We start from the raw sequence: 27,518 nt of genomic DNA, 5'->3' as shown, positions 1-27,518 counted from the left end.
ATATCCCAACACATCTCTTCTTGAGATAATTCCTGTTCAGGTTCCACAGTTTTCGTGGTATGACATAAATCTATTCCAAAGTTTAGCCAAAGCAGCCATCGGTTTGGAGAAGTTTGAGTGAGACAAATTAAGTGTTTATGTTCTAGCTACAGTCCACAACATCACAGCGGCGTGAGGGTTTAAGGCCTCGACCATGAAGTGCAACATCAGCGTCGATAAACCTTGTTGTGTTGCATTTCATTCTCCATTCATCTCTCTTTCCCTGTCTGCTTTCTAATAAAGACATAAAATAACCACAAAATACCCTCTACTTGTTGCTATCTGTACAGCAAGGAAACAGTGTCTAGGAACACCACAAATTTTATACTAAAATGACTTGATTAACCACTTCTACCCTACCGAGACTGCTGAAAACAGATTAAACTGAAATTCAGCACCCATTTTAGCACAGAGATGGGACCGTAGATTTTGTCCCTGTTCTCCCAGATTGTAATCACATTGGCAGTGGACCCATGCAGTCCCAGCACGCCAAAGACTAATGGTAATAGCAACCAATAAGTCTTCGCATGCATGGCCCCTCAGTAATAAGCTAGGCTTGAGAAAAATGTGACCTGACCTGAAAAACCACAGGATGTTTCAAAATGAGCAAATAAAGCATGAGGACTGAAATGATTTATTAGAAATGTGTAGGTTCCAGCTTCACATATTTCAGATTGGTTGCAGAAGAAGGCACCTTGTGCTCTTGAAAAATAATTGCTTCTATTTATAGAATAATACTAATAAATCTTGTGGAATGAGAGCTTTAACTTTTCGTTCCCTTCTTCAGTTTTGTGCCGGTGAGAAAAAGAAAAATATGTATGGACGCTGAACTTTAGACTATAGCAGAATTTGTACTTAACCTAAAGATCACGCTGGCTACCCAGACACATAATTATGTGGAACAGCTGAAAAATGATTCTAAATGTGGGCTACAACAATTAGCAGAGCGGATAGTCCGCAGACATGCAGTGGATGTAATAATAATGATAATAATAGTAATGCATCGGTTTTATATAGCGCTTTTCTAAATACCCAAAGACGCTTTACACTGAATGCATCATCCGCTCACACAGTCACAGAGTGCTGGTAAACCACCTCAGTAGTTACAGCTGCCCTGGGGCAGACTGGGGCATAACTGAACACAAGTTCAGTTATTGGATGACCGCTCTATCACCTGCACAAACAAAAAGGATATTGGCTGGTTACAGAATTTGCAAAAGTGCAATATGTAATTTGAACCATTATTATTCCATGTTGCAAAGCTGAATGTGATTAAATCATCGGTGTGAAAAAAAAATCAATAGAATTTGCATGAAACTCCACAACCTATCCTGAATTAGATGTTGCCATGTTGAAATAACATGATGTGACATCATGACATCTAGTCAGATTAAGGTGCACGCGTTTACAGTCGCGGGATTTCGAGACAACGGCAGGTTACATTGCGAAGAGGGAACTACACGTGGCACAGCTCCTGGAGTTCGTTTGGATATGGTAAGAAAATTCATTTTCATTCTTCCAAAATGAAACGAAATGATGTGCATAACATCATCAGTACGTCAATTAGTTTTAATGTCGGTCTGATACTTACAGCAAGTGAAGCCTTCTGGGATGGTCTGTTTTTCATAAATATTTACATTTTCTGGTAAATAGGACTGATAACACAGCTTACATCTTCATCTAAGATATATTAATACAAAGGCTGATATGATAAAAAAATAAGCAGGAAGTAGTGCATAACAGTGAGTTTAAGATTTATGTCTGACATGTTTTTTTTTTTTTTAAAGACTATCCAATAGCCATAACACATTCAAGAATCACTGTTCCCAGCCTCTGCTGGTTAGTTGAGAATATGATGCTAATGTATTTTTCTCTTCTCTAATCTCCATATTGAGACTGATAATATTGATGTGAGAAAAGAATCCACCCTCAAAGGTCTCTGCATGTATTTGACTGAAGATCCAGAGAAGCTGTCTTCTGTAATGGCTCTCTTCTATAACATGATACTGACTCTACTCCACTTGTCTCGTTACAGTGTCTCTTTCCATTGCAAGATCGTACCGTTCCAGGGTAGCTGGTTATCATAGTGATACGCGTGAATCTGTGACGTCCGTTTCAATACGACAACTCCCAATTAAACGAGGCTTTTTCAGCTACTTTTTGTGCAGCAAACTGGCCAAAGCAGTTTCACAGCAAATGCAATCAACACAATTTGTTGGAAGACGATGTCACTGCAGCTTTGCAATGTCGCTAACGTACGACGGCACGTTCAAGCTAACAGAGCAAGTCCCAGGTGGTACGAAGCAGAGAGCTGCACCTAATGCACACCTAGAAGAAATAGACTTTCTGTCAAGAGGTTTAAGAAGCTTAGCTTCTGTTAATGAGGTACAACCACTGGTTTACTCGCCCCACTCCACTGTTTCACTCATAACATGCGATTACAATATAAGATTAGGCCAAAGTAACAAAAATACACATGATCTCAGCCTCCATGTGGAGTTATACACTGTTTTGATTTGTAAAACCACTCTTTGCTGCTAAAGATGTGAACAACAGGTTTAATGTTAATAAAACGTGTTTTTAATAGCTTAATACATTTATAAACAATGCAGATTAGAAATACTGAGTTTTGCCATCGAAGTGTTAACAGTTAAATATGTCTTTATTTTATACTTTATGAAAATGTGTAGTAATCAGTAAAGTAACGGAGTAATCAGTCACAGGTTTACTTTTTCAAGGTAACCGTGGCAACACTGCTAGTCAGTACCATGAAGCGGAAAAGTGCCGTAAGGAGATAACTCATAATAACTCAATGAAACCATAAAGGCATGCCATCATGTTATTTCACATGAACATGTTTTATGTTGCTATGAATTGAGTGCATTTCACATTAAGCTCTAAAATAGGATGAATTCATATCAATAAAAATAAAAAAAAAGGATGTTGGTGAGAACACATTTTTGTCATGATGGAAGACCTGGGAAATTTAGCTTTTGCTGTGGCAATGTTGCTTGGCCTGGTTTATGCACTAAACCTGGGCCACCCTCAGGAGCTCAGGAATATTTGTACTTTTTGAGGTCCTGCATAAGATCATTATGGAGCTGGATGGAAACAAATTATCCAACAAGTACAAGTGCTCAAAACTCTGCTTTCCTGTTGAAAAACATTTGCATTTAAAAAGCTTGTGGTGGCATCACAGCGCCGACCAATAATCAATCCTTCAGGGCCCCGTGCTGTCCCAAAACTTGATGTTCGCAGTTCAAGACTTTACATTTCCATTTGCTGCAAATCAAAGGTTGGTAGTTCAGGGCATCTGTTTCCTTTTTATTTTGTTTTTTTTTTTAATGCTGCTTTTTAGTGCACTGTTGGCACTCCCGAAGCAAGTAGCCTGAATTATGTATCAGTTTCTCATTACAAACGTAATGTGGGAGCTAAACTGTTTAATGGTCCACATTATTTATTATATTTCCAACTAACTTAATTTAGTAGAGGTGAGCCAAATAGTCTTACAGTTTTTGGTTACACACATGCCAATTATGGTAGACTAACACGATTTAACAATGTTGTTCCTGTTTTAAACAGGTTGAATCAACCTTAATCGATTAAGTCAGACCAACACCGTGAAAGCCATTTTATTTTGCTCTCCATGATTTTTTTATGTTAATTCGACAAATCAGTTTTTTGAGTGTCAGCTACTGCCGCCCCAACTGTGAAGTGGGAACTATAAACTTGCTAATGTGAGTGTGTTAACCTTGTGATATACCTCTCAAGGCTCACCTAATGCATGCTGGGAATGGCCCTGGCCCACGTGTGTCCCTGCACAGGCTAAGCCGGTCCGGATGAATGGATAATTAGCGAAACTGACAGCCACGACACTGTCATCGCATTCATCATCACCTCCATTACCGCAATCATAAATCCAACTATCATAATCATCATTACATATGTATATGTTCATCACCACCGCCGTGCACCCAGGAGGACGGTGTCTTACAGTATCACCTTCACCGTCGTCTCAACACTGGCTGACACCAGTGCCATGGCCGTCCATAGCTTCATCATCCTCCATAGTTTTACAGACCATGTCAGGTCTCATTTCTTAACAGCGGCACCATATAATGAGAGCCATAACCATTATTGTCCAAAGGTCTCCTGTTCCAATCCTTTACTTTACCAAATGACTTTCCTTTGCCCCGACTCTCTCGTCATCTCCATTTCCCATTCCCTTGCTCTAATTACATACTGTTTGTTTGGCCTTCTGGCTGCCCCCTAATGCAGAGGAGAGGCGTCATTAAAATGATTTACAGATGTAATCCCCCTGCATCCACATCCAACTCCCAACCCCACTTAATATCCCCCTTTCTTCCAAAGTTCCCATCTCCTGGCACCCCTCAAATATAACTCAGTCTAATATTATCGGCGGGATTAAAATCAGTTCTGATTATTCCCTTTTGCTTCCTGCGGCCTCTCTTGTAGTGCTGTCTCTCACACAGGCCTTACCACCTTACCACCTCTTCCAATATCCTTTCCTCCTCTTCTCATAACTCTTTTCAGTTCCTGACATTCTGTCACCCTTCCTCCCTTTCAGACACAAACATTATTCCACTCTGTAATTATGTTACGGTAAGAAACGGTAATCATCTTGGGAGCCTGACTCTAACGTTATCCTCTTCCATTTACTCCGCTTCAAACATAAATAAAGGAAGTGGGGCGGATCATTTCCTTCCTCTTTTTTATCTGCAGTCTTGGACCTGATAAGGTTAATTTCTTCAAGTTTTTCCAACTTCTTCTTTGCCTCATTTTTGACCTCCCCAAACAAGAACAAGAAAACACACTGTCCTGCCTTCAATAATTAAGCTTAAAACATATGCAACTAACAAACACAAATAGCAGGATTAAAATCTTCAATTAATCCCTTATTCCCACCGCCACCTACTCAGCAACGCTCCTTTTTTTCTTGCACTTTCCACATCACTTACTTACTCATTTTATTCCTCAACCTCTATCTTCTCAAGTTAAATGGGTTTTCTTGTTATGTGTGTGAGCGTGTGTGTGTGGGGGCAGGTAAATAATTTTTTATTCAGCTCTCTGACTCCATGTTATCTCTCTTACCTGGATTTTCCCACACCCCCACTCTCTGCTTTTAATTAACACTCTTTATTTCACAGCTCTCCATGCTAATCTCTCCATCGGAGGCCTACAGCACTAGAGGCTGATCTTCCACTCCCACCGAGGGCTCTTTGTGCTCTTTCAGAAATGACAACAAACACAAGTCGAGCCCTGCACACATGTAATAACCCACACACGCCCACACGCGTCTTTTGAAGTGCATTAATACGCGCAAATGAAAAGGCAAAAGTGAAAATGCAGACAGAAATATCTCGCATCCGAGTTAACACTGGAAACATACACTTTCTCCCTTTGTGCTCCGTTCTTCAGGTGCCGCATAATGCCGGTATATTATCACTGTGTGTGTGATGTGCTTCAGCTTTAAATAAAATAGATAATTTTCAGAAGGCCTGGGTAAACCTTTGAAGAATGAGATGCATACTGATTAGTGTCATCTTTATCAAAAGAAGCAATTGACAATTCTGTATGTGCTTGTGCATCAGAGTGCTTGCATGCTGGTAAAATGTGCAGGCACTTACGTGTGATTGCGTTTCTGCTCCTAACCTCTCGATTTTACTTTTTTACACTCCAAGGAGATATCTCAACTTGCTTGATTTGTTATACCAGTACTCTAAAACTTTAAAAGATATTCTGTTCAGAATCCTATAAAACAAAGCATTTCAAAAGTTGAAACTGTCCATTGTTGCTCCGAGAATCAGCTGAAGTGGCACTTGAGTGATTTTACCCAAGGAGGTCAGAGCAGTCGTCATGGTTAGTACTATTCAGCCTGTGGAACCGCTCATATAACGTCTTCTGTGGTTGTGGAGGAGCTCTGTTAATTCTAAGAAAATTAGCCCTGGTGATGCCATAGTGATGTCATGAGGGTTATCTCACCCAACAGACAGCCTCTGTTACAACCTGGAACAAAAAAAAAAAAAAAACTTTATGCCTGCCTCTGCTGCTATGATTCCCTGAATCGCCCTCCTGTGAGTCCAATGTTATGGGAGCCCCTATAAAATTTGAATCCATTAACAAACTAAAACATTGTTTAGGCACAATCATCTTGCTTTGCTGTGCAAACGCCTTCACGAGTGAACTGAGCTGAGTGTGACAATGCAACGTGGCACGAAAAAGATAATATCGAAGAGGCAATTTTCGCTTTTTATTTGGAGCCATAATCTTTCCAGCATATCATCCTGTCACACTGAACAGATCCTCAACGCGGCTCCACATTAAATGGGCATATTAGCACACTCCCTTCATCTGGATAACTTTTGGTTGAGCAGCTAGTTTAATACACATCCCCAGTATCCTGTAACGTGGGAATAACATGTATGAGATCATACAACGAGACGCCCGTGTGTCAAGGATAGACTGCTGAGACTCACAACAACGTATCAGTGAGTCATGTGCGCAATTACAAAAATCACTACGGTGGAGCTGTCACAGAGTGTTACCAATAACAGATGAAGGACAGTTTCGTCTGGTTTGTGTCCAAATAAGGTCAAACAGGGATCTGTTGACATCTGTTATTCGTTAATTGTGTGGACAGGCATTACGTGTGTATGCCCTTGTGTGAGATTTCACACCGGCTCGAGATGAAGGAGAGAGAACGTGTATTTCAAATCTGTTCACAGGCTTTGGGTTTGAATTAAAAGGCCTCTCAAGATTCTACACCACGACTGCCTACACCTGTAAACACCTGGAGGCTGGAGACATCAGTGGCGACAGGGCTTTGAGCTACCTGCTAGAAAACGATATGTGCATACGGACGACCTGAGCTCACACTGACGGAAATAAGCCTGGTAAATTGCTTGCAGGTGTACATGACAAATTCCGATATTATGCCAGAGGTTAGACTATTCTTCATGACTTTCACACTTGTGACAGTTTTCTGGTGCTGTTGTCCAAGCAGTATTTGAGAACTGTAAAAATAACTCACTAACTGCGCTGAATGTTGTAGTCTATTAGGCTCAGTTACGTTTTTAATTAAACTAAAGTTCACACATCTGTGCCTCAAGGAACGTGGTGATTGTCTCCAGCCAATCTGGCTGGTTTGGTGAAAATTAGAGCTTTCATTGTTTGGGTTAGAAGACTGGTTTACAATTAAGCAAACAGAGCTTTTTGTGAGAATTCAATAAACGTATTAGGCTGTAATAAAACATAACAGATGTGTGAAAGGCCAGCAGTGATAGATAAATAAATAAATGCCATCTATTCAGAGGGAAAAAAAGTAATTTCTGTTGTAAGGAAATAGCAGATGTGCAATTAACTAACATGAAGGTTATTACATCAATAACAGAAGTGCATAATGCCAAAGAGAAACTAACCTTCAAACAGAATGTTGCTGATTACAGGATATAAATACAATAAGCTACAGTGGTGGAGAGTTTTCGGACACCCCATGTATTTGTGAAATATTGCATTAAGAATCACACTTAGGTCTTTTAGATCAGTCACAAACAACATACTAAACAAATACGAAAACAGCCATTAAAAACTTAAAATTGGTAGGTTCCATTTTCAGTACCGGATCCTGTTGGTAGCAGTGATCCACTAATGAAGGCCATGCTTTTTATCAAAAGACACAATTTTCTGTTGCTGTGCTTTGTGTCTATATAAAGCCAGTACAGCTGCCGCCAGATCGCCAGGAAGTACTGATGCAGTCCTTCAGCAGTTGGAACCACTCTGCAGAAATACAGACGAACCAACAGCTTGGAAGACGAACCAAGATCTGGCCGTCCAAAGAAACGACCACATCCTGATCTGTATGTGCAGGGAAAACCACCAAATGACATCACAGTGGTCAACAGCAGTGGTCAAACCAAACTGGTGTACAGTATTACACCCGCACTGTACGTGGTTGAAATTTAAATCATGGCTTAAGGTCCTACAAGGTCCTGTCAGAAGCCCCTGATCAATGACAAGCAGAGGTTAGCCCCTGTGAGTCCAGTTTCCAGCTTTATCTTCCTGCTGCTAGTGTGAGGGCACAGAAGACCAGGCGAAGCATTATCTCCAGCATGTACAGTACCTACTATCAAACATGGTGGAGGCAGTGTCATGGCTTGGGGATGCATGAGTGCTGCTGGTGTTGGTCATCTCACTGTCTGTGATGGCACATTGAACTCTGCCAAATACTGTGCCATTCTCCAAACCCACATGCTCCCTTCTTCGCCTGCACCGTTCCGTCGAGGTCCAAATTGGATGTTTCAACAAGATAATGCCCCTTGACACACATCCAGGGCCAGTAGAACTTGGCTGCAGGAGCACAGTATCCAGGTCTTAGTAGCCAGCTCAATCCCTGGACATGAGCTCCTTTGAAAATCTGTGATGGATTATAAAAAGGTCTGTTTCGAAGCACAAACTAAAGAATTTAGAAGAATTAAAAGTAATAATTCAAGAAGAATGGGACAAGTTTACCCCTCATCAGTGTGAAAAACTTGTGGGAAACATTCCAGCCAGGATTAGAGCTCTACTGCGTGCTAATGGCATAAGTACTCATTATTATCATATATTATATATTAATTAGATGATGTGATGGTTTATTTAGTTTTTGAACACATTCTCTGTTATTTGTTGACTTTGATGCCTACTGTTGAAACTGACGTGACATATTTAAACGGTAGAAGAAATCTCTTTCTAATAATGCACATACTGATGAACACGCACATTTTTGAGGAAGTCATTAACAGATCATGTGCATCTGCGTGTGAAACAGTGGCCAGAAATACAGATGTACTATGACACAGATGGTGCGCATACATGCGATGATCTATCCATCTCACAATGTCTTAGCCATCCACTTCCAAGATGTCTTTATTATATTACTATTATGTTTACACAAGGGAGTCCTATCGTATTACTCAACGCGTATTCGAACACGCGCATCCAGGCAGTTATTAAATGCAAATATGGTTTGTCTGTTGTATTCATACCATGAATAGCTCTCGATTTGCACTGCAGGCTGTGCGCAGCAGTTAGAGCAGACGATTTCCTAGAACTCTCCTCAACTTTAATAGCCTAAAACACAATGTTCTATAACAGGAGCTCTGATACGATGTTGAGGGGTATGCAGCGGTGCGTGGAAAATGTACGCTACCTTTAAGTGAAGACATCCGCTGTGCACTGCCATCACACACTCTCCTCATCTCTTACTGCACTTTTCGGTGCCCTTTTCTGAAAAGTTGTCCACTATTTCCAATCAGCCCTTTATTGCTCTATAATGAATACATTTCCCATAAAAGAGAGCCACAGAAGGGGAAATGGAAGAGCGAGGGGGGAAGAGAGTTTAGACCCAGAGCATAGTGGGCTAAAAATGAGGATAAACGCGGAGCAAACAGTGAACTGAAACAACAATGAGTGCAGGGGATTTAAGAGGCAGCAGGCTGCAGGGTTTTGGCCAAGTTCTTCGCCTTTTCCGGCACCTTCATATTTCACCCTCATTGTTTCCAGTTTAGCATAAAAGAAGTTTTGTCAGACTTTGGTTTGTACTTGCAGTTGTAAATCAGCGTTCAGTTTGCCGGTTGCTGTGTGCGCCTGTTTTCTGGCCCGTTAAATAAGCCTCATTAAAGGGCAGCAGCAACTAATAACAAGGTCTGAGTTGCACCAAGCTTCTCCCTGTGCCCTGTCCCCTTCTCTCCTTATTTAATTTCCCTTTAAGGCCACTTATTGATTCTACCCCTTCCATTCTGCAAGTCTTATTATTAATAACACAAAGCAATAACAAGAGTGTCACAACCTCGAGTTTCATGCAAGCAATTAATAAGATTAATCTAAATCTGACAGCTGTGTGTTTGCAATGCTCTTTACAGTAGTGGTCTCCCCGCGACTGCACGCCTGCCCTCATTTTAACAAACATTTTAACCGCTCCCTTCCCCTTTTCTTTAGGCTTCACACCCCCCTCCCCCCAACTCTCTGCCAAGTCAAACTTCCGAAAGAAGGTGCAGAGCGAGAGGTGGAAAGAGACGAGGCTTGGGCCAAATGTAAAAGAATGGGATGTGATACAGACACTGAGCAAAGGAGACTGTGATGGAGAGGAAGGGAGGCCAAGAGGAACGAGAGGAAAAAGACACAAAGGGGGAGAAGAGCAGGGCAGCAGAAGTGGAGGAGAAAGTGCCAAAAGACAAGCCTTTGTGGTGTATTCAGAGCCGGAATAGGTGGAGACTGAGACAGAGGAGTAGGCAGGGAGAAATAAGGATGTGCTGAGGGGAACAGAAATTAATAAAAGATGGAGGCAGACAGATAGGATCGAAAGGTAGCCAAGGTAAATGAGAGAGCTGCTGGAGCTATTAGATTCTCGGTAGCAAGCCCTCCTCTCCGTCTTTGCTTTAGTTATCAGGTCTAGCTTTTGTGAGTTGTTGTTAATGTAAGAAAGTATCACAGTGCGCGTGAGTTCACATACGTGCCTATTCATCTGCAGTAAATGTGTACAGAACTGCATATCCTGGTTTAATCCCTATGTTGCACACTAGGATGGAAACATTTCAGAGCCTGGATGTCATCGTCTTCATACACTGTATGGGAAAATGATCCACTGTCTCTGGATCATACAAACACATTTTAAATACTTACCGAGAAAAACACTGCACTGAAATCACCCTACCTGCAGGATTTAAATATTTAAACAGGTTATCTACATTCTTTGACACCAGGGTAAGAAAACATCACCTGTGCCAAACAGGCAAGGTGCCTGTTACAGCTGAGATGGAGTAGAATTTTGTCACCTGTCGAGCTCTTTATTTCGTTTTTTTTTTTTTTTCTCTTTTTGGCTGGCCTGTCAAGTGTAGCCCACGAACTGTCAGTTTCTGAACACGTGAAAGACTGCTACACTTGTGTACTAGCTGAAGTGTCTCTGCAACTGGGGACTTTGTGTGGACTTTGTGAGGATAATTTCCAGAAACAGGTCCATAATTTTTGTTGAAAATGCTCATGTTGTACACAGCACACATTAAGCACACTCGGAGATGTAGTTGTACACAGTCTGGTCGATCTAAATCCCTTTTGTAGTAAAAACTAAAGTGAGTGCTACAGAAATATTAGCAACAATACCCTTTTTTTATACACAACTGTGACGATCACACTGGGCTGATGTGTACAATTGGGTCTTAAACATTATAATTTTGCACAAATCAGAAAAACTTGATAAGCACTGAGTTATCATATCTAACAAAAAGTAAGATCCAATTTTTGTCAGACCACTATTAGAAAAACAACAACAAAAACACTGTTTATCAGAGATACTTTGGATTAAAACTTTGCCTATCTCTAGGATTCAAACTTCTCTTTGGCTTTCATTTAGAAAAACAAGACCAGCAGGGTTGTGGATTTGTTTGTAAGACTTAACTCGATAATGGCTGTTCGTGACAAGCAGTCAGATATGCACAATGTATTGAGCCTCCCCTGCCCTAATAATGGCGGTACCAGCGGTTATATCAGGCGAAGGCGTCTGTTATATCAGCCTCGCACAAAACCCACGCACAGAAAGGGAAAAGGACAACAGATGCACGCTGGGCAAAAATGATTGCTTTGCGTGGTTATGTTGTTGGTCCTCTAGTGTGGGTCGGTCACCAAATCATGTCGCTGGGATACAGCGATGGTCAGGAGTGCGTTTGTTTGTGTGTGTGCTGGCCTATGAAACAGAATCTAACTTTCTATGTGTGTGCATGGCGTGGGCGGAAATGAAGGCGGGCTGTTATTTCCCAATGCCATCTTTCCCTCCATCCATCCATCCCACCTCTCTGTCCTCTCGCTGGCAGGCGCGTGTAAGTTGGTTACAGGCACATCATTTTTTTTGGAGGGTTGGATGGCATCATTTTTCTCTTTCCTTGCCTCTATCCATCCACCACCGCTGGCCACTGCCAGCCACTTCACAACTGGATGAGCAAAGTGGCAGCGGCTACCTACCTGGCTCCGTGATTGACTGCAGCGCCGCTGAGCGAGCTTCACTGTATCCGTGCCGTGTTTATTGCTTCTTTCACCTTCGCCGTAATTGAGTCTCTTCCTCATGCGAAATATGCACCGTCAGACGAGCGGATGTGTGTGTGCGGAAGGAATTTGTCAGGGGTCTGTGCGTGCGTAGTGGGTGTGGGGTGGGGGGTGCGGGGGGCTGGGAGTTGACTGACAGGCTACATAACTCAATTCAGCCATTCTGAGTGAACCTGATGGTTGCTTTCCTGCTCGTGTGTGAGCCTCTGTTTATGTGCATGTGTGAGCGCAAGCTAATCTGTGCAGCCGTTGAAATATATCTGCCAGTACGCATGCATGCAGGCTCCTGTAAAATGATGGGGAATTTGACAGACCAGAACCAGGCTCATCACTAAAAGGAAAGTGTAGTAAAACAAAAATAAAAAATTTAATAAAATGTTCTTAGAGATATATATTTCTAAGACATGGACTTAGACGATGTATCTGCATGTAGTAGCGTAGAGGGCTACTTAGCTTCATTCAAATTGCACATACGCAACACGCACAAAAGTCAATATGCCAAGGACACAGAAAGCAGAAGAAGTCGATCATGATATGAAACAGGTAAGTGAGCTAAAGTCCCTCGGGGGTTAAGCAAGACAGATTGAGAAATATTACATATTAAGAAAACGTACATATGGGTGTTTGTGTGTGAGTGATGACCTGACCAAGAGATTGGTAGCAACGAGATGAGGGAATTAAATATGAAGGAGCTAAATTCAGTTTTTGCGCGAATAGTAAGAACATGTAGTTATGCACAGGCTTTAGAGGAAATAAAAAATATATATAAGTTGAAGAGTTGGAAGAGAAAGAGGGGTTAGTTAAAAACAAGCACGGGATGAAGAAAAAGGTAGGTGGGAGATGAATGGAGGTGGTTGGGGGGACTGTAAGGTCTCTGAATTGCACGTTTGTTGCAAACAAGCCTCTACCTCCAGCCTATTGCAGTGCAGCACGAGTCCAATACACACTTCAGCAAACTCAAGGCAAAGGAGATGGGAAAATAAGATGGAGGTACAGTAAAAAATGAGAAAAAAAAAACAATTGACTAAAAAAAGAAAGTTGAAAGGAAATGGAAGCGTAACTTATTCTGAAAAATGGGAGCAGCGGCAGTAAGAAGAGGCAGGGAGAAAACAAAAATAATATTGAAAATGAATTGATGCAGGGCGTGTAAATGGAAGGAGAGCGAGGAAAAATAAAGAGTCAGACGGAGAGGAAAAAACCATTTCGTCTATGCAAATTAGAATTGGGAAAGGAGAAACACGGGCGTTCAAGTTGGCCACCTGGGCCCTCTCAATCCTCCACCTTTCTTTTTCACTCCCCTCCTCTCACTGTCTACCTTTGCACACCTGCCCCTGCCATCCCTGTAGCCTGCGGCAACAGTGTAAGAGGCAGAGGGGAAGGAGGAGGCAGGACTGGGGCGCAAGCAGCGGGGAGGCAGGATGGACTTTTCGCCAAAATATCCATCAGCAAGCAGTCCTGGCAACTAAAAAGCCTCCCTTCGCTGAAATCTGTCTTTTGAACAATCTCTTAGTCTCCCCTCTCAGTGCAAACTCTAAGTAACAGTTGGAGTAGATCCATGCGGACAAATGCACCTGGAGCACCGAATTTAAGAGTGTGCACAAGCATGGGCACTGGCATTTAAGTACCAACAAGGTTAGACGTAGAAAGACAGACACACAGGGAGGATAGCAGGGATACAAAAGCTTTTGAGTGATCACGGTGAGTACAGACAAAAAGACACTAAGTCACTGTTGAGGCCCTTCAGCAGGTTTCACACAGTGGGAGAATTGGGAACGGAGGATCAGAGAGAAGGAAAGGGCTAAGGGAAAGAAAGGAAGGCAGACAGTGGGGAAAAAAAGAACGTGACATTAAAAAGACAGGGAGAGAAAGAGTGCAGCAATAAAGATTTGAGAACAGGTTTTGTCTGAGAATGAAAGGCAGACGGAGTGCTATACATATATAAAAAAGAAGAAAAGAAGTCGGTGTGCATTTGTGAATATGTTTGTGTGCTTGGACAACAATCGCCAGGTGTGCCCATTTATTTGTCTACAATATCCCAGGGAGGCCAAAGAGGGAGCGTGGCATTTAAAAAGCACAGAGCATCAGCAAACATGACATAGCAGCAAAAAAAAAAAAAAGTTTGGAAACTCCAAAAGGTCTCTACAGTCTGAGCAATGTTTGCATTCGTGCATAAAATTTGTGTACAGTACGTGTGAGTGCGAGGGCATTAGTCAACTTGCCAACCTGTCTGTCTGCTGCGCTGCAGATTTGTGCACATTTCTGTAACACGGCCAGTGATTTATAAGTCAGTCATCATTTGGGATCAACCTGCTTTTTAATTACCAGTGGTTTATGTTTGTTTTTAATTTTCCTCATAAGCTCATAAATCGCTCTCCTCTCTGCAGCTCAAAACCATCTACATGGTAAATAAGCATCAGTTATAATTGCATATTCAAAGCAATGTAAAGCACCCCCTACTTGTGTTTTCAGTTCAATAGTTTGATAATATATATATATATACACAATGCAAATTATGATAATGACTATACACTGCTAATTTATTTAATTAAGGCCAACAATGTGGTTTTCTCAGTTAAGCTCAGGTTTCCAGATGAATAACTTTTCACATAACTTTCACACAATGGAAAAAAAATTTTGATGGTTGAAATGATTCAGGGGGTTTTATAAATTAGTGGCAATGATCATGTTACTAATGAGAGCATCAGAGTTTTGGTACCACAACATGCACAGTGGGAAAACCAACAGCAAATGAGGCTCAGCATATGTTCAGTCAGGAAGACTGTCTTTATCCTGACTAACAACTCTTTCTCTCTCCACTAATTAGCCAACTATGAGACGTTCCAACGCAGCCATTCGGATTTTAACACCATCTCAATCAGCCAATCATGTCATTGGTGTCAATATTAAAATGTGTTCTCTTCTGCTATTATGAGTTCTTATTACAGTTCGAAGCTGCTGCTCCTCCTCTTCACTACCACCAGTGTCTCACACCGTAGGCTGCATAAAGGCGGACAATGGAACTGCTCCTCAAAAGTGAAGCCAAGCCAAATAAAACGCCCCGTGGCGTCTGGCTGCATTATAGGTCATAAGCTCCACCCCATGCATGTTAGTGGATTTGACCTGGGGAAACTAAAACATTAAAACACAGGTAGTTTAGGCATAATAATGTTTCATAGAATCACATGAATTAGTGATTTGACAGAAAGAGGATGATGACTACAGGTTGCAACAAGTTGCCTTGCTAAGTCTGCTAAAGCAGTCCTGGAGTACATGAGAGTTGTAAAAATGTAATAAAATAATAAATAGTACAGAGTATAAAGTGACATTTCCTTGTACCTGGCAGAGGTAGAGCAGAGCGTAGTACTCTGGTCCTAAACTCAAACTGACACAGTGTGCCAGTTTGGCAAATGGGTGCATTTAGGGATGCATTGTCCATATTTAGATACAGTCTATGGTCTACAGCAGTGGTTCCTAAGCACAGCCAACCATCCCATATGGTGACATCACCACTGAGTCTAATCTCCAAAGACTCAAATATCTCTATGTTAGGCACATTATCATATACATTCTTTACTGTTCACTCAGAATTAAGCTTCTCTGATTAAAATAGTGTTGTCCATAGGGAAATGTATTTTCTGATAGGCTTACCTTTTGCAGTGGTGACATTATCAAAAAAAAAAAAAGCCTTTGGCCAACATGCTAAGCACATGTAGGCCACCTCTCCATTCTCTCCCTTCATTCACTTAAGACATTGAGAAATTACATTTATCTTGCAGTTTTCGCAGACTCAAGCATTACTCGGTCAAGCGAGCCTTCATCTATTTAAACTGAGGCAGTATCAAAGAGGCAATTTATATTAATGTCACGAAAGGCGGATGCTGACTGTGGACATTTGCAATCGTGATGTATGCCATTTTATTTTTTAACACATAAAATGTCTATTTACTATGTACTGTAGATCTAAGTGACAGGAAATATACAAATCTTAAAACAGCAAAATCAGTCACATAGAGTGTGAGGCACTTTGGACCAGATGTACAACAAACTGGCTAAAACAAAAAACTGAACAGAGCTCTTCAGTTAAAGGGAGGAGGGCTGGTCGCCACTGTGGCCTTTGGGAAGAGAAAAAAAATGAAAGCATGTACCCCTAGAGCTTTCTTTTATTAGTTTCCCTGCCAATAAAGTATGTTACTGTATGTGTAGAAGAGAGGCAACAGTGTCACGCTGTGTCTACTGTGTTTCTCCCCAGACTGTAGAATCTATAGTGCAGACACCAAAACCACTTGCTGTCCATGGCTACGCAGTCCACAAAAGCTAAAAATGACTTGGGTACCAGCCACAGAACCCCACTGGCCCCTGCAAGCTGCTTCACAGCTCAATTGACCAGTATGGCCCAGCGGGTGGCAGTTGCTATGGACCACCGTTTCTCTGCAACTGCCGAAGGCCTGTGTCAAACTCATTCAGCATCACAGACTGTATGTCTGTTCCACTGCTCTACTGCACTGGCCAGAATGGAGAAACACGGCCCTTCTGCGGTCAATGATAACATTATTCCCTCAGCAGATGGACACAGAGATAGGAACATGCCTGTGACTTGAGTCAAGCACCGCTTCAGTCTGCTGGTGACGGTTTATGGGAGATGAGGGGAGGTGGGGTGCACCTGTTAACCTCCATAAGGTGAATCAGCAGTCATGCACTTAAATGCCCCTTCAGCTATGAAGAAAATGAATCCAGGGAGACAATCAGCCAGAGCTTTCCTCAAGGTCATTGATGCTTGGCCACTTTTTAAGTGGCCTTTGCCAACTGTAACAATCTCTACAGAAACAATCGCAGCACCAATCCAATTTGGCCCAGCTTCTTTTCTTTTCTCTTTACTTCAGTGCAGACGGCTGCGTAGCATCACTTTTGTTTTGCCCCGCTGAAAGCAGAGCATGAATTGATGACCTTATGAATCTCAAAAGAGCCCAGGAAATCATTGCGGTAAATCTCGCACCAGCACATTAAGCATGACCGCAGGCTTTTTCCCCTCCATTTTTTTCCATTTTCCTTTCTTCTTTCCCTCTTTGTCCATCTCTCGCTCTCTCTCACTCTTTCCCCCCTTCAAGCACTTGGGGGTCTTTGAGAGCGGCCAACTTTCCCTGGATTGTTTTCATGTGCAGCTAATTAATTGGCTCTAATTAATGGTTGTTTGCAGTGTGCTAATGAAGTGGATCAAAGCTTACTACTCCTGATGTTGATGGTGTGTTCACACTAGCAGCGAGAGAGCGACAAGCTACAATCGTAGCCCGAGATATGCAGCAGCGAGCTGCAGTCTGACGCCGACGCTCGACATGAAAGCTGAGCTAGCTCAAACGCTTTGTTTTTTTAGGCGCTCCGTTGATGTGTCAACCCATCGTATGCGTTTGCTTCACTCGTTGCTGTGACATGTATATCGTCATGGCTCGTTCCGTGTCCCCCACCGTCAGTGATGTCACAGAACGCTTGAATGACACAATGTCGCTGGCAACACTGGGAGAGGGCTCTTGTTTGCGGGTGGAAAAAGCGATGGTGAGAACAGGCAAGCGGCAGAGAGCGTGTATGGGGTCTGTCAAGGAAGTGTAGTCGAAGCTGAAGGAGGCTTCTTTTTTTTTTTTAAGCAGCTCTGTCAACAATTGTTTGGCTTCTGTCCAGAATGGAGCCAGGCAATCTGAGTTTGATCCATCTGATCTATTATCACTTGTCGGTTTGTGTAGTGCATAGAGTAAACCAGAATCTGTGTTTCTGCAACATTTGCAAAGATAAGCTACGGTTAGCTTTTTCTTTCTAAATCCATTCTTTTTAACATGTTCTTCTTTATTTTTTTAACCCAACTTCAAATGCTTTCAGAAAGCGTTAAACTTTCATTAATGCGACAAAGGTTTGATTATGTTTGATTATGTTTGAAGCACAACTAGCAAAAATGTCACCACTTAGGGTTCCTGCAACCGCTGCAGCTCACAGTAACACTTTATCTACGCCAGACATGGCCGTAGAGCCAATGAATTTGACACTCGAGGGAGAGACATTTTGAGAGTTTTCTAAGATAGAAAACTCACCGGAGACCTCTTCCGCATTGTTGTGTCCGCGTTCAGAAAAACTCCCCTGATTTCCCTGTAGATAGTGCACTGCTTTGACTGGCAATTTTCTACATCCGACAATCTCATCAAAGCAAACCTATTAATGGCGATGATACGAAGAAGGATTCTAAATGGCAGACAGATGAATAGCCCTGTGCGTGTGTGGGTGTTTAATTCTCCGGGCCCAAGCACTGTGTAGCTTCATCGAAAGTGGGAGGACTGGCCATGAGCTGCAGGGAAACAATTTCAGTACTTACTTGGCTGTGTCTGTGGGTGTGAAAGTGTATGTGCATACGGCGACCTCATCGATCATGACACCTTGTCTCTCAGGTGTGGTCACCTACACAATGCTTGCCCTCTCTCCGTCTTTATCTCTGTATATCGCCATCCATCTCTCTGTCTCTCCTCTCCTCTCCTCTCCCTCCTCCTCCTCCTCCTCCTCCTCTTCTCGCATCAGCACCTTTTATTTTTCTGCTTTGGTCCTACCTTCTTAATCTCACCCTTCCCTTCTTCCTCACTTTGTTTGGCCTTATAAATCAGTCATTCAGCGCCACAGGGGTGGCTTCCTCCCCCCTCCACCTTGTACCTTTCTTTTTTTTTTTTTTTTTTTTTTACACGCCATGCCATTTTTGATGTGAAATTCTGCAATCATTCACTCGTTTGTTGGACTCCTCTCTGCCTGACTTTTTCCTCTGCTCTGCTCCTCCCTGCTCCACTGGTCTGTGACGCATGCCCCTGGCTTTTTCCCTCCCCTCCCTGCTCTCTTCCTTCATTCTTTTATACACTGTGCAGCCAGCCATCTCTCCCTCTCTCCCTGTGTCTCTTTCACTTTGCCTTTGTGACCCCATCAGTCCCTCAGTGCCCCAGCTAAGCCTGGTCACTCTTCATCAGCCAGCCTCCCCTGGACACACAGACCTCCCAAGGGTAAAAGGAAACATGGTCTTGTTGGCAACCTCGGTGCCCAGTCTGACAGTCTTCACCTAAGTCTAAGTCCAATTCTGATCCTCCTCACCCGTGGATGAGCACCTCATTACCTTATCTTTCCCTCCTCTTGTCTCTACATCAAGTCTTCCAGATGGGAAGTGTATTAGCATCCGCACTGGCAGAGTACACAGTTTCCAGCTCTTCAATTTTATGCACTTGCCCTTTTCAGCTCAATCAGCCTCTCTCCCCCAATCACGGCTGGTGAGGGTTTCGTTGCAGTGCCTGAGCGAGGATAATCACCGCGGTTACTGGTGTTACCGGAGGCCACTGTCTGGCCACGTTAGCGCTGCGCCCTACGGGAGCTACGGAGACAGGTGTCACAGCAGCAAGGGAGGGTGTTAAACAAGCCCGGGGCCGAGCAGGAGGTATAAACGTTTACTCTTAGTCATGGAAACTGTTTCGCTCGCGGAGAGGAATGCTCACCCCATGGCGTTACTGTTTTAATGTTCCTGGAGACTCCCCTCTCGCTCCCCTTGTCTCCTTTCTCCAACCCCGATTCAGCATTGATTGACTTTGACATGAGTACACCTTGTACCCCAGTTGAAAGAATACATAGCAACCGCCTTTGTGCGTAGTGCCAAGAAAGCCAAGAAGCCACAGAGGGAAACGCTGTTTACCGATTTCAAAGTTCCACGGCAAAGACAAATACACAATGAGAGGGGTCAGCATCTGGAGAAAAGCTGCTGGCTCAGGGGACATCGGGGCACCGTACGGAAAGTTGAACCCAGTGGGGGCCTTTTTGCTTTTGCCCTGAGCCAATCAGATGAGCCGGAGTCAGGAATACGGGATTGATTGGCAGGCGGTGAATGCCAGCAAATGGAGCAGACGTCCTTGGCATCCTACTCGGCATTAAAAAACTTCCGCAGCAAATTTGGTGAAATGCCAGTTGTTCTCAGAGTGCGACACATAAGGACGACATAGATCACCATTATGATAATCACAAGCAGCACTGTCTGGGGAATAGTAATGGGAAGGAGATGAGGTGGCAGCTATAAAGAGTGTTTCTACATTAACGCCGGCCTGATTAGATTGACAGAAAGTTTCTTTAATGGACAATTAAGCAAATGGTCAAGTGAGATATAAGGATTCAATTACCAATCGGTGTCTTTGGGTGCCCCTTTCAATCATTGTTCCTCGTGTATTCTGCGTGCATGAATTTCTCTGTGAGGACAAAACATAGACTGAAACGTTCTTTTAAACAGGATGTGTGATTGCCAAGTCACATCATAAGTGTTTGCAAGGGAAGTCATGTCTTATTTCCCCTTATTTATAAGTCATGCAAAAATAAAATCCTTTTTCAACTTAGTGTACTGCTGGAGGAGGTTATTGAGATACTATCATTGGGTGAAACAACAACAGTTAAAAACAAGGAGTTATGGATTGCATTGACAACTGGAGGGCAGATCGGGAGATAATTACTCTAGAATACATCACCTGCACTAAACGGTGAGCCTAGAAACTTCTGCTTCTGAGTAATGGACCCATAAAAGCCCAAGGGAGAATAAAAACCAGCCCACACTATGCCGCGTAACTCTTTCAGTCGCGACTTTCCCAAGAATAGACACAGTCCAATTTGTTTATGGAGCTTATGCAGAGGCAGTTGCTCAGCGGAGATAGTGGGCCACCCTGTCCAGACCCTTTAAGACTGCATCAGTTGATCAAACACCGCTGTGTACAACAACAGCAGGCGGTGCATTTTTTTTTTTTTTTTTTAAAGGCTCATTTCAGCTTCTCTTCTGACGACGGGCATACCAGAGCTGCCAAGTTCAGGTTGTCCAATTATTTAGACCCCGAAAAGCACAGCGAATGAAACGGGAGAAATTTTGTGCTGAAATCTGATTGTGAACTGGGCTCAAATTCACACCGTGAACCAGCAGATGGCAGGGCAGAGAGCAAGGAGGGGAGGTCTGGCTGCTTGAAATTAAATTGTCAGCTGGCTTATTTTATTTTTGAGGGTGAATTATCCTGCAAAGTTTAGATCAAAGGATAAACCTTGGCGCACAGTGAAGACTTTTTTCAGTGCACTGAAGAATGCAGAAGGACACTAAGATAGCAAGACCAGCACAATGTGGAAGAAAGCAAAAGGCAATCTTAACTGTGGCATGATGCAAACTGTGCCTGACAAGCATCAAACACTGCTATCGGGCTCGGTCAAACTCTTGCATAAGCAGTGCTAATCCTGTGTTCAAAAGAAACACAAACGTACTACACAAGTGGTCTATAGGCAAGGTGCATGTATAAACACTACATTTGTTTATGCAGTCCTGAATGTGCGCTCATTTGTGTCCATATATATTTTTTTTGTTTTCTGCTGTGTGTACAGCATTTTCCTTGATGTTTGTGTTTACACGCCAAGCCTCTCTTCTGTGACTCACAGCGACATTGATTTATGCATGGCTTCAGCGTGCGCGTATGTGTGTGTGTGTGCGTGTGCACGCGCGTGCTTGCACTCATATACCAGCTATAATTGGTATTCAAATCTCCTCCCACAAGTACGTCCAACTGCTGCCGTTTTTCAGCCACCAGAGCCCCAGCCAAGGTCCAAACAGGATGATGGGGGAACAAGCTCAAACGGATGGCTCTCATTGCACACATTCAAATAAACAAATGGGGGTGATTTAATGCGCACAGCGATAAGGCAGGTGGTAATGGAGGCATAGGAGAGAAATGGGAATGAGGTGTAAGAACGGAAGTGATGGAGGGTAGCGATTAAGGGTGCCCAGGCAGCGGAGGTGGAGTTAACGGCATTTATTACTGTACGTGCCGGGTACGTTTGGCCCACAGCTGCTGTGGATCAGTCACCTCCACAATGCCACGGATTCTGCACACAAACATACAGCGCTCACTGTGTGTGTGTGTGTGTGTGTGGTCTGTGTGTGCATATATGCGTGCATGTGTCCCTCAGGCTGGGCCCGTGTGAAGTTTCTATGCCTTTCTTCTCTGTCTCTTCTTCACTCGTTTTTGCTCTCGCCTTCTTTCCACCCCTCGATCTACAAAAGAGGGCCAAGTCCTCCCTCGCCATCTTCACAGCGCCCTCTCAATCTATCTGTCCACTCATCTGTCTATCCGCCCAATCAATCTGTCCATAGCTGGTATAATAACAAATGCCAGACCCAATCCCCTCCCGCCCTTTTCTCTCCATTTTCCTTCCCTTCAGATTGGCGGAAGAAAAATGACCCACACAAGTGGATTTTTATTTTTTTATTTTTTTTCTGGAGTGCCATTTTTAAGGAACGCGCAGCATGTGTGCACATGTGAAATGTGTCCAGAAAGAGACCATGTTTAAACTTCCTCCTGCCCCTTCATCCTTCCTCCACCCACCTCCCGCCTGAAGCCCCCAGCCTCCTGTCTCTCTCGGCCCCTGTCAGAGGCTAGATTAATGACAGTGATCAGTGAGCAGCCCCCAGCTGAGGTTTCCTGCAGCTTAGGCAAAACCCTGCACTGCAAGCATCACACACGTGCGTGCGCACACAGGGACATACAGCACATTTACTTGCAGCACGCACGCATATTATACATAAACGCGCATCCAGACACACACACACACACACACACAAACGTCTTTCCCAGTACTCCAGTTAGGCTAACATACAAACGCCTACAGCTCATGCATATAAATCAACCATCCACTGCTCCTCGAGCACACACACACATAGCTACACACACACACACACACACACACACACACACACACACACACACACAAACACACAAACACACTCCAGGGATGAAATCAATACACAAGGCATTGTAGGGCTGGTCTGAACGTGGCCAGGAGACTGGCTATAGAGCAATGTATTGCAATGTATACACACAAATACACACACACACACACACACACACAAGAGACATCATCATAATGGCAAAGCACAAGTCTGATTCTGACAGTGCCCGACCTATACACTTAACCCCTTCACAGCCTAGTCAAAGCCCCACGGAACACAACAGCCACAAGACACAAACCAGTAAAACAGCTTCCATGAGCACCTCCTCCTCATCATTCTTGCTCCATACGTGACGCTTTGGGTGAAAGTGAATGAGGTTTGTTATGAGTTTGTAATTTCAATACACGTCCAAGCAGATGACACAGGATATGTGGGCTGAAGTTGCTCAGAGTCATGATGGAACCTTGTCGAAATCCCCATTTTGCAGCAGCTGCAAGTGACCATGAACAATATTGTGGCCGAGGAAGCAATACAGGGCATGTTGAGATGTTATGGGAGTAGGAGGGGATGAAAGCAACAAAGGCACTGCAGGTGCCTTTGCAAGGCTGTGTAATAGCTTGTTAGATGTTATTGTATCTGATAAGGTGAGATCTCAAAGGTCTTTCCGGTCCCTCACACTGCTGCAGAAAATAAAAGCAGCAACAAACGCCTCTGCTGGGTCTGGTGTCTGCTGCCACACGTTGGGTCCACTGCGGGCATTGTTGTGAGCTCTCATGTGGTTGTCAGAACGCTCGAGCTCGCAACGCACGCGTGTATAATGTGCGCACGGGCGACATATGTCACAGGCTGCATATGCAGTAACAGTTGCGTTACAATCACAGGAAATGGATTCCAATCTAAACCCATGAGGGCCAACAGAGCGTGGGACAGAGCTTTCGGAAAATATTTCTCAAAAAGTGAGTGAGCTGACGTCTTTCACTTTTGTTTTTATTAGGGGTTTTCTGGGGGGTTTTCTGGCAGCAATGCCTAGAAGTGGTCAAGACAATGACTCATACCTATGTAGCAATACAGCCCGGGTCTGCGCACCAAGTACATTGGGGTAAATACTGAAAGTAAACTGGTAAACTGGTATATATGCACGTGTTTTTATCTGGCCGCGGGCTCCTCTGCCGCTCCGTCCTCCCCCCTGACTAATAAGTCAGACTACACATCCAAACAGATGCACATTTTTTCAGCGTCATCCGGCTTGTTGTTAGCCCGGACTTGAGAACAAACTTGCGCGGGGACGCAAACCAACTCATCGCTTGACACTCTTCCCATTCAAATCACACTCATTCACTCTTCGCTTTGAGCCTTACCAGTGTTCACCAAGCACGCGACTGTGATGATGGTGAGGGAGGCGCAGTAGTTCCACACGGTCTCGAGAGCCATCGCTGGTATTCCCGTTTAATCTCTTGCTGAATATTCCTCTTCCACGGAGAAATCAGAGTAGCATGAACCCGCAGGTTCACTCTCCGACAGCTCCTTCAGCGACTGTGTTGTGTGTGCGAGCGCGCGCGTGTGGCTACGCGTGAACGAGTGTGTGTCCTGCCGAGCGCTCTGAGCGTTGACAGCAGGTTTTCACATAGTAATGTTCCCTCTCACACACACCTACTTTGGGTCCCCGTGAATGCTTGAACGTGACGGCTTAGCCGGTTTTTCTTACTTTACATTGTAAATATATTTAAAAGACTGGGAGCAGGGCGGGCCCGTGCGTCATTCTGGCCAATTGCAGGGAGCGGGAGCAGGTGGAGGGCTGTGCGGATGAGACGGAGGGGTTGGGCTTTAGAAAGAAATGGGCTAGGAGAACTGGAGGGAGGGAAGAGGGGCTGCATCTCCGAGTTAATTGAAATCAATTCGCTTTAAATGTGATTGATAACCGGCATTCATTTCCCGACGTAAATAACAAATTCAAGCGTTTTCGAATTCCGCCCCGTGGGCTGAAAAGAATGCGGACCACAATGATCAAGGTGATCTAATTGAAACGTACTTTTATTGCTTTAATTGAGAGGCGACGACAAGAGTGGTGTGTTCAGTAATTGTATATTCGAAATCACTTGGAAAACGAATATGCAATTTCGGAAGAACATTCGTCGTAGCCGATGTCAGGTGAACTCGCCCTCCCCCAATTCTGAGGCATGGTGGCGAACACTGTTTTCTGGAAATTGTCCTTTCTTATGAAAACAAAGAAGAAGAAGAAAAAAAAACTACTGTTTTCCTATTTGGTGATTAAACCTAGAGTAACCTCGCTGCCAAATCCATCCATGCAGCAGCCTCTGGGCGTTTTGAGATTAAATTCAGTTGCAGGAGCTGCTTTGTCTCCAAATGTGCATAGGACTCATCAAGGAGAGCAGGGAACAGACCTGAGTGTATACGGGTAAATCACCGTTCACAATGATGGTAATGGCCCGGAACAAAAACGTGTGCTAAGGACAAGCCACTGTTTCTGCTCATCTGTAGTCAGGGCCTATTAGGTCCTGCTAAAGGGGCTCTTTAAGTTTACCCTCACGCTGTGGCCACAGTTTGCCCATAATTATGTTTTCCAGTCAGAGAGCGCTGCTCCATTATGAAAATTGTTTCTCTTTCTACATCTCTCTCCTTTTTCTTTCTTTCTTTTTTCTTTTTTTTTTGCTCATAATCTGGTGTTATACCATGATGGACTTGTAGCCTCCAAGGCATCTTTTTGAAACTGTGTCTTTGGCTCCTCTCTCAGGTAACATTTGGAATGGCATGTCATGGGTCTCAAATATGTTTAGGCCTCTCTCTCATCAGTCATAAATCCTCCAGACATGTTGGACGAGTTGGAATACTTAGAGAAGTTCAAACAGGCAGTAAAGCATCAAAGCTGTCTAATAATATTAATATTAATATTTCCACCCGTGACTTCCTTAAAGTTGCTTTGAACTCTCATCTCGCATCTGACCGACTGATGAGTCTGTGTGAGATCTTTAAGTCTCCGCTTCAGGCTCCCTTCCGCTCAGCGATTCCATTTCTCGACGCAAGTCTTAACCTTGTTGTTTTGGCGTTGATAAAATCTGCCCCGCTCGTTCCCCAATTCCCATCCCGTGCCATTTTTCCCTGTCAGCCCTGCTGCGAGTGTTTGTTCCCGGGTTGGCAGGGAGTCGGTGGCAGAAGCTCCCCCGTGCCAGATGGGGCATTGTCAGGAAGTAATGAGGGGAAAACACCTGCTTCTCCAGCGAACTCCACTCCTTCATTTTCAGCCATTCGACAGAACATATGCAGGGTGCGTATACAAAACCAAGTGACTGTGACGAGAACAGCAGTAGGCAATGACATACAGTTACAAATGCAGGGGACTGCAATGAATCAGTGGGCTGTCATGTCTGGTATAACTCACCTTTACATGTAGAGCTGTGTGCTGAGGGCTACCTGGAAGTTTGTGCACCAGGCCAAGAGCTGGCTGACTTTAATGCCACCAATCTGCATACTTACCCTGTTTAGCCTCTGCCGCACAAAAATGCTCTGGCTATTCTGCATGCACTGCACAGCCTCCACATCACCTTAAGCCGTTGTCCGGTGGTTTATCCATGAGGCGATATCAAGGTCAAAATGTTACCGTTAACTACACTTCTCTCCCTCCCAGCCAGCACCTTGTACCTCAGGGACAGCTCCGCTGTGTGAAACTCCTGATACATAATCTTGTCCTTTCTGGCCAAGAGCCTCCAAACCCCAGGACCAAAGCTCACGAGGGAGCACACAGCTTTTCACTCATGACTGACTCAAAGGCCAAAACAAAATGGTGCTCAGTGGCATTCAACATGCAGGGGGGCACTTCAAATTTACAACAGTGTTTTTGTTTTTTGCTTTCTGTTCCTTTGCCCGTGGAGCGTGACATTTTTTTAAAGAAGTCTTTGTGTTCTGAAAAGGGTCTCCCGCTCCGTTGTTTCTACATCCCTGAGCTTGACCCGATGCATAAAGTAAGATGAAACTTGCATAGCCGGAAAAGAAATATAAGCAGTCTGTAAAGTGTTCAACAAAGAATGGCTGCGGCAGAGCCGGGCTGCACAGGGGGCTTGAATAATCAGTTTAATAACATTATCCTGGCTGTGCTCTGTGGCGCATGCACCCGTTAATGGAGTGTCATTGTTAAACTGCTGCTTCGCCCATTATTAACAACGGCCTACGGTCAACCACACACCGATAATAAAACCACATAAAACCCAACATAACTTCAACAGACAGGCATAATGAAATTCTCAGCGTTATAAGCACGGTTACGGTAATAAGCGGCGGTGGCGTGGCACAGCGTTGAGGGTTACAATGCAACAGAGGAGAAAATTAAAAAGATGAAGTTGTAGTGTGCGACGGTTATTTTGGAGTAGACACAATCTAATCCAGTTAACCAGCAGTGGCTGCACCTGGCTGCTCTTTGTAACGGATGGTCAAAGTTTCAAGGTTAGCTAAGATTTCAGGTGTTCCAAGTTTTAATGGGTGAGTGCAACATTTTTGTTTTTATTGAGGACAGAAAAAGAATGAGCAGGCACACCGTTGAAGTAAAGGTCAGTGCTTCAGAGGAAGGACGAAGGCTGGCAAACAAGGTGAAGTAAGAATGAGGCGGCACTGAATCGAGAAGATGTGCGGC

The 27,518-nt window shown here is 43.8% G+C and overlaps 1 protein-coding gene across 1 annotated transcript in view; it reads right to left on the bottom strand.

Annotated features, from left to right (window-relative positions):
• The window catches only part of cadm4 (cell adhesion molecule 4), a 144,109-nt gene extending 116,639 nt beyond the window's left edge, over window positions 1-27,470 (bottom strand). The window contains exon 1 of the mRNA XM_047597910.1: window positions 24,235-27,470. Within this exon, the coding sequence (XP_047453866.1) occupies window positions 24,235-24,307 (73 nt within the window). The 5' untranslated portion in view covers window positions 24,308-27,470. The remainder of the gene's footprint in view (window positions 1-24,234) is intronic.
• Between the last annotated feature and the right edge of the window lie 48 nt (window positions 27,471-27,518).

This window comes from Mugil cephalus, chromosome 11, assembly GCF_022458985.1.
Source record: "Mugil cephalus isolate CIBA_MC_2020 chromosome 11, CIBA_Mcephalus_1.1, whole genome shotgun sequence".
NCBI lineage: Eukaryota > Metazoa > Chordata > Actinopteri > Mugiliformes > Mugilidae > Mugil > Mugil cephalus.
This window is presented reverse-complemented; position numbering and strand designations above follow the sequence as displayed.